This window comes from Varanus komodoensis, unplaced genomic scaffold (genome assembly GCF_004798865.1).
Source record: "Varanus komodoensis strain SLA01 unplaced genomic scaffold, ASM479886v1 scaffold22, whole genome shotgun sequence".
In the NCBI taxonomy this organism is placed as follows: domain Eukaryota; kingdom Metazoa; phylum Chordata; class Lepidosauria; order Squamata; family Varanidae; genus Varanus; species Varanus komodoensis.
In genome coordinates this window covers 14,267,696-14,275,714 of record NW_025335606.1, presented here as the reverse complement: position 1 = coordinate 14,275,714, position 8,019 = coordinate 14,267,696, and the positions used below count along the sequence as shown (strand labels likewise).

The 8,019-nt window shown below is 49.3% G+C and overlaps 1 protein-coding gene across 1 annotated transcript; it reads right to left on the bottom strand.

Annotated features, from left to right (window-relative positions):
• Nucleotides 1-2,129: 2,129 nt before the first annotated feature.
• Nucleotides 2,130-3,428, bottom strand: RXFP3 (relaxin family peptide receptor 3). Its single transcript, XM_044431053.1, has one exon. It carries the CDS (start codon nt 3,426-3,428, stop codon nt 2,130-2,132), a length of 1,299 nt encoding a protein of 432 aa, XP_044286988.1.
• Between the last annotated feature and the right edge of the window lie 4,591 nt (nt 3,429-8,019).

The following is an 8,019-nucleotide window of genomic DNA, read 5'->3' as shown; positions in this document are numbered from 1 at the left end:
AACAGGGAAGTGGCTGAAAAATAGAAGCAAAACAACAAAGAGCGCATAAACAACTAAGAGTAAGAAATCATAAGTACACAATAAATGCCTTATGTTGAAAAGCCCTCTGTCTTCATCCTTGGTACTTTCCATGCTTCCTTTAATATGGGATCTCAGAACATGAGACATCCTAAAACATGTCAAACATCCCACAGTCAACCATCCCACAGAATTCAACAGCTGAATTCATTAGGTGATGCCTTCCTGGTGGTGTCCATGATTTTGGATGAACAGCCCATGATGGCTCAGAATAGTCTTTAGGATCCCAGCATATACTCCCTGGAAATTCCACCCACTACAAATTAGACAGCTACCAACCCTGCTGTTGTTTTCATTCTTTCCCAAGAAGCATTATCAGGAAGGTAGTCTTGCCTTTGTATACAGCCATCTCCAGCCTGGTGCCTTCCAGATGTTTTGGATTTCAATTTCCATCAGCCCCAGCCAACAGGGCCAAGAATGCCAGGAATTATAGTTCAAAAGATCTGGAGAGCACCAGATTGGGGAGGGCTGTTATATAACGCTTAATTGCAATGGGACAGGCATGGTATTCTGTCGCCTGCCCTCAATGCATGGGGCTTGTGGGCATCCAATGCAGGGCATGAGATGGGGCCGTGCTGATTTCTACCTTCCAGCTCCTCACATTCTGTGTTGCATCCAGACGGCTGTTTTCGATGGTTTAGATGAAGCAGCACGGCGAGACAGGGAAGGAGGCTGGGGCACTGTTTGGATTTTGCATCAGTTCCTGCCCCAGGTTCTACCCCTCTCCCCTAGCACAGCCTTCTCCTGGGCTGATTTTCAACCCATACAGGCAGCTGGCACAGTTCTTTCCACACCAGCTGCAAGGGGTCCAGGGCAGGGGCTCTGTGCTCAGAATCCCAGATTTAGGATCGGAGGATTCGGACCGGAACTCTGAATAATCCTATAGCACCCCCAGGCAATGCCAGGAGGGAACAGAATTGTGCCCTAAGTGATTCCCAAGTATTGATAAATAGCTACATAATTAAATAAAGCAATGCTTCCAGGTTTGTCCCAGGAGCATGTTTTCTTCTCCCACTGGAATTGCCCCAGCTGAGAGCTCTTCCTCCAGGAACTGGCCCCATTCCCAACATCAGGAAAGGACTTCATCTGAGGTCACCCCATTTTCCTTATCAGGAAAAAAGAAGAGCAGCAGCTGCAGAAGCCGCTCCGATTCTGGTGAGATGAAACTGTTTCCCCTCAAGACTAGGGGCACATGCCTCAAGAAGGCCAGAAACTCACTTTCTTAGACAGCTCCTTCCTCATTCTTCTTGTACTGGGGGGAGGGGGTGGTCCCCTATAGGAACATAAGAGTGCCACCAATGACTAACTTGCAGTGGAAACAGAAACAGCACAGGAGCACCCCCCTGCTTGTCTCCCAGACTTTGTTACTCGGAAGCATACTGCTCCTGGACCTGGAGGTTCCGTTTAGCCATCATGACTAACAGTAGCTACAGGGCGTCATAGCACAGTGCAAGGAAACGAATCCTTTTACGGAGCCTGGCTGTCATCCCAGGCTGCCTCACTGGATCAGCCTGGTGCCTGATATTATGAGGCAGGGAGCAAAGTATCTCCCTCTGCACAGTTTCCCCTCTGTGCACATATTCCCATTACGCCTCCCCAAACTTGCCTTTTCTTCCCGAGCCAAACATCCCCAAACTGTTGTCCCTTTCCTCCTAGGAGAACTGCTCCACCCCCCTTAGCATTTCAGTTTTCCCTTTCTGATCATTTCTGACCCCCACAATACCCATGTTTTTGAGACAGGGGGAGTGACGAGTGACTGGAAGCGAAGAATTCGGCATGCAGTTGCACCAGCAGTTTCCAAACACCATGGATTTCTTTCCTGAATTATGCGACGCCCTGCTACACATTTCCTCCTCCTTCCTCCCATCCCCCCCCCTTCCTCTTGGGAACAGAACAGTTTCGCCAAGCAGCACAGCCCCACAGATATTTCCCTGCCCCCCAACCCGCCGTGGGGGAGATCCAGGTGCAACCCGGCACAGCAACCCGTCCCTCTACTGACCCTGGGCACAGGAAATGCTCGCAGCCCTCCTCCACGCCGAAGCCCCTTAGGCTTAGCAGTGCAGCTCTGCGGAGGTGCTGGTGGGCAAGCTGCTGTACACAACCACCCCGGGGGGATAGGAGAGGATGTCAGGCAGGGTTACTGCTGCACTGGGAGGAGTGGCGGCGGCAGGACCCCCGACAGGGTTCACGGGCATCAGGGCATGCAGCGCCTGCTCCTCCTGCTCAGGCTTGGTGGTGGCGGTGAAGGGGCGCATGGTGGCGACGGAGGGAGATGCGATCCGCCACAGCAGTTTCTTGAGGGCTTTGCGGAACTCCCTGCGCATGAGACAGTAGAAGATGGGGTTGAGACAGCTGTTGGAGTGTGCCAGGCACACGGTGATGGGGAACAGGTACGCCTGGGAGAGGAAGTACCCAGGGCTGAAGTGCAGCAGGTTGAGCTTGATGAGGATGCCCCAGGTGGTCAGTGCCTGGTTGGGCAGCCAGCAAAGGAAGAAGGACAGCACCACAATGGTAACCGACTTGGTCACCTTGGAACGGCGCTTCGTACTGGGGCCGTGGGAGCTGGCACCCACGTGCCGGTCGCTGATGAAGCGCACCAGCAAGAGGTAACAAAGGGTGATGACGCCCAACGGCAACACAAAACCCAGAAGCACCTTCTGGGCATGGTACAGTCCTAGCCAGAATTGTGTGTTGTTGCCTTGGCTATCAGGGATCCTGACAAGGCAGAATTCTTCACTGAAGATGGTGGAAGTGGTGGAGAAGATGCCGTTGGGTAGAGAGGCGAGAATGGCCAAGAGCCATATAAGGACACAGAGCCATCTGGCCGAAGAGCAGCCCCCCAAGAGCCCTCCTTGCCGCCGGGTTTTCAGGGCTGAGGCTACTGCTTGATAGCGGGCGACGCTCATGGCAGTCAGGAAGAAGACACTGGCGTACATGTTCATGGCAGTCATGTAGGAGAGGATCTTGCACATGGCTTTGCCAAAGAGCCAGGTGAAGTCCAGAGCATTCTCCACAGCCCAGAAGGGCAACGTCAGCACAAACTGGAAATCGGTCACCGCCAAACAGGTCACAAAGAGGTTGATGGAGGACTTTCTCCACTTGCTCTTCATCAGGTAGAGCACCAGCATGTTGCCAACCAGGCCAAGGGCACATACCACCGAGTAGATGATGGAGATGAAGATCCGCAGGACCACAGAAGTGCCCCCTTGCAGTCCATCGGCTACCTCCAGGTTGAGGAAGCTTCTCCAAAGCTCCTGCAGGGACTCGTTGGTCCCGTTGCCAAAGAACAGCTTTTCCCCTCGGAGGCTGGGGAAAGAATCCAGGAATTCTTCTGGCTCCGCTTCCTTCATGCTAGCTGCTAGTGGGCAGTAGCTGTATTCACAAGGGGCATCCATCCCATGGCAGATGGAACCTTTCGCCTCCCCCTCCCTCCACTAACTGTCCCACTTAGAAGGATGCAACTGGAAGGCAGAGGAACGCTCTTCCCAGGCTCCAGCACAGAAGTGCATCCAAAACCTAGGAGTCTTCACCAGGATCGTTACTGGACTTCTGCAAAGTCCTCGGCAAAGAACGGGCAAAGGATGGTGCTGGTGCTTGAAGGATACTCACGGCCGGTCTTCCTTCTGGAGCAAGTGGTGAAGGCACATGGGTAGGGCGGGAGAAAAGAGCAGCGCAGAGTAAGGCAGAGCGGCGCAGATCCGCAGGCAGCGGAGAACCAGGAGACCCGCCGGACCGCCGAGCGTTGGCGAGAAAGCGCCCCGGCCTCCCTCCGCCGCCCGGCTGAGCTGGTCGCCGGTCCCTTCCGGCCGCCGCTGCCTGGCTGCAGAGCCGGGCGAACTCGAGCTCCAGCGTCCCCGGGAAGCCGCTCGAAGAGGACGGCTCGCCTGCTTTTGTGGATCAGCAGGTTCAAGCCAGCCCTTCTTCCCCTCCGACGTAATTCTCTCGTCTTTCGGCCCCCGCCGTCGGGCTTTAAGGTGCGCGCGCAGCAACGCGCTCCTAGAGCTCTCCAGGGTACTGAAATCGAGCAAACGGGGGACGCGAGCGGGGCTGGCGCTGAAATGGCTGTAATAATTTGCCCCACGGAACGCCCCTGCCCGAGCAGAGCATTCTTTCTCTCCCCCTCTTCTTTGAATTCCGCCTTCCTTTTCGCCGATTTCGAGGTTTCTGGCGACACTTTCCAATGCAAATCTAAACGGAGCCCACGCCCCTTTCCCCTGCAGCTGAAAAGGAACCGATGCTCAGCTTATTGGGTCTTGTACGTGTAAACTTAACATGCAAAGCTCCACGTGAGTTGTTCAGCAGAGGACTTCAGCATTCCAGCATTCCACCCACCCTGCTTTGAATGCATCTTCCCGAAACTTGGAAAAGAAATCCTCATGCAGCAATTTGGGGGTTGGGGGCGGGGAGAGAAGCAATGAACTATTATTTTATTCATGTTAAATATCTCCCTCAAGTACCTGTTGCAACTTCCTTTCACTATCACTCTATAGTCTGTTTTACAATTCAACCATAGGCAGGCCTACTCAGAAATAAGCCCCACTGAGTTAAATGGGGCTAACTCCAGATAGGTTGTTGCTGCCTTAGAAAGTAATCCTATGCATGTTTAGACAGAAAAACTACTTTTTTTCTGTCCAATCATACATACGATTGCACTCACAAGTCACAATGCAATGAATCACAGTTTAAACTGAAGGACAACTTTCTGCATTATGGGGAAAAAAAGAACTGGCTGTTTCAAAATGTGCAGAATTCCTTTCTCATTGCCATCCAACTAATTGCAAGTCTTCATGACTTTCTTTCAAGCAAAGGACTTTCTATCAAGCAAAGAAGACATGTCAGCTTGATATGGTGCTTCTTTTAAGAGAGATTAGGAACTGCTACTGCAAATAGCATTGCATTTTCCTTACCTTTGGTATAGTTGAACAGATGTTTAAAAATGGGTCAGCACCCACACACTCCCTGCAAAGCCCATGGCTTCCGAACAATGAAGTGTAATGATGGATTTCTCAAGTATGTAACTTTGCAAATTTTTAAATGTAGTTAAAAAAACATTTAAACACAAGTTAAATGAATGCAAATACAATAGCATGCAGGATAAATACAACTCCTAACACATCTACCCACAAATCCAATAAAAACAGTGCCTGCTGACTCTCAGAGTCTACCCAGTCCAGCTGTACCTATAGCCAGGTTCTAACCCTCACCCTAACCCAGAAGAGAATCATAGAAGAGTAGAGTTTGAAAGGGTCAAGAAGGGGCCCTGAGTAAAGAGGAACTAGTACTTCATGTGATTGGAAGTGATACTTCTATTCATGCAGCCCAAAATAGGATTAGTCCTTTTATGCAGTCACACCACATTGTTGACTCCTATTCAGCTTGTGATTTGCAACCATTCCAAGAACCTTCTTGCTTGCTGTTCTGTTGAGCGAAGTATTCCCCATCTTGCACTATGCATTTGGCTAATTTTTCCTAGGTGCTGAACTTGGAATTTGTCCCGATTTAATTCCATTCCACTTTTTTCAGCCCAGTACCCCAAACTATCAACATTACCTTGCCTTTTCCCCCTGTCTTTCAAGGTATTAGCTATCCCACCCTGTTTTGTGTCATTTACAGATTTGATCATCATTCCTTGCAATTCCTCATCCAAATCATTAATAAAAATGCTGAAGAGCACTGGGCCCAGGACTGAACCTTGCAGCACTGCATTTGTTCCCTCTCCCTAGTCTGAGAGTGTCCCATTGATGAGCACTCCTTGAGTTCAGTTCTGTAGCCAATTGTGGATCCACCTGAGTAACTGGAATCTAGAAGTGGGAAATGCCTTTTAGCCTGAGGGTGGAATTTTATTTTAGTGAAGCTCTCAGGACTGTGTTTCCAGCAGTGTGTAGGCCTGAATGCCAAAAGGAAAAGAAAAAAAGAAAAAAAAACATCCCCCCGCTCAACATATTGACTGTATTCCAATAACAGGATAACCCACTCTTGGGTTGAGTACGGGTTGAGCATGCAAAGCTGTCAGTCCTTGGATTGTTGTTGAACCAGCTGTGCTAACAAGCCATGGCTAATTAATCACAAACAACCCATGAACAAAATCCATGGTTTTCCTTTGGGTTCTGGATAATTCACCATGGTTTGTTATCTCAGCTGGTTTAAGCCACATTTCAACAACAACCCATTAATCAATGACAACTCACAACTCACACTCAATGCTTGAGTGTTAGTTACTGTGCAGTCTGAAGCAAGTCATTGAAACTTAATGTTCTCACTGCCTGTAGAGCAGGGGTCTCAAACTCAGCTTACCTGGGGGCTGCTGGAAGTAGAGTCTGGGTGAGGCTGGGCCGCATCAAGTATTCCACCACCGCGGTGGTGGTGGGCCGCTCATCCCGCGGCCGGTCCAGGTGCTGCTGGCGCTTTGAAGGCCACAGGGCCCCACCCCCGTGCCCCACCCATCCTGGCAATTGGCCTGCGGGCCTCGAGTTTGAGACCCCTGCTGTAGACACTAGCAGATACATTGTGCCTTTTAGAAGGAAGGGCAGACAGCTGCTCAAAGCTGGGAACCAGCAAACAATCCATGGTTGGAAGAAGGGGGTGGGTCAGAGGAAGGGGCATGGCCTTCTGGGGAGCCCTAGAGGGTTGATGCTGTAACTCCTCCTGCAATGCAGCCACAAGGTCACAGTGTCACACCACTTCACTGTTTCTTAGTGCCGGGGCAATCACCACAAAGGCCCTGCTTTCAACAGCAACTGGGCTTCTCACTCCCACACTGACAGAATGCAGTGAGAGGCCTGATCTGAGGAATGCAACTGACATGAAGGCTGATCTAGGGAGGTCTATTTCTTACTTATGTCTTATAATTATTATATTCATATCCCACCTTTTCCCTCTTCAAGGAACCCAAGGTGGCTTAAATAAGATGGAGTCCTTAAGATATTCAGGACCTGTAGGTGATGACCTGTGTTGAAAAATTTGCATTCTGTTTGTGTTTGAGTTCAAAGTGTTAATCTGTAACACTCAAAATGGCTTGCGGAAAGTGTCTCTGAAGGTCTGCTGACCCCCATACTGACGTTCCCATTCCCACAGATCTCTCCCTGAAGCTGTACCCATGCCTCTGCCTTTAGCAACACTGCAAAAGGGCTTTTTTGTGACCTCACAGCTACCTTGGAATGCCTTTTGTGGATTGCCAAGGGATGGATGCTATTATCATTTTGATAAATCTTTTACTGCTCTTATGTCATAAAAAAACATACCACAATAAATGTGGCATATCTGTCTGCATTATCATCATTATGACACCCAATGAATACTATCTTGCTGTGTCGCATCAATATTATGCTTAACTCTGGAAGATGAGATGATGTTGCTGTACTTGGTTTCATCTTCGCTATCTGTTTATTGATATTTTTAAGTACTGCAAGCTACCTTGGATACTCATGCTGCAAAGGGAGGTGAGAAATGTTTGAAATACTATAATTAAATAAAGCCAGTGGGTTTGTTCCAGCTTCTTTTTTTATCAATGGAGACTAGGAAAGTTTATTTATTTATTTATTTATTTATTTATTTATTTAAAACATTTCTATGCCGCCCCATTCGCTGAAGCCTCGGGGCGGCTCGCAACATAAATTAAAATATAATACATTAAAAATAAAAAACAAATTAACAATATAAAATAAGTCACCCTGGCCAGATAAAATAAGCAAATAATATTAACAATTAAAATGATGTTTAAATAAAAAGGTCTTCACCTGGCGCCAAAAAACAAATAACGACAGTGCCAGGCAGACCTCTCTGGGGAGCGCATTCCATAGATTGGGCGCCACCACAGAGAAAGCCCTCCTCCGAGTACTTACCCTCCTAATTTCCTTCACGGAGGGTTCCCGGAGAAGGGCCTCTCCCGCAGATCTCAAGGAGCGCTTACGTCCATATACGCCTGCCCACCCCTTGAGATCT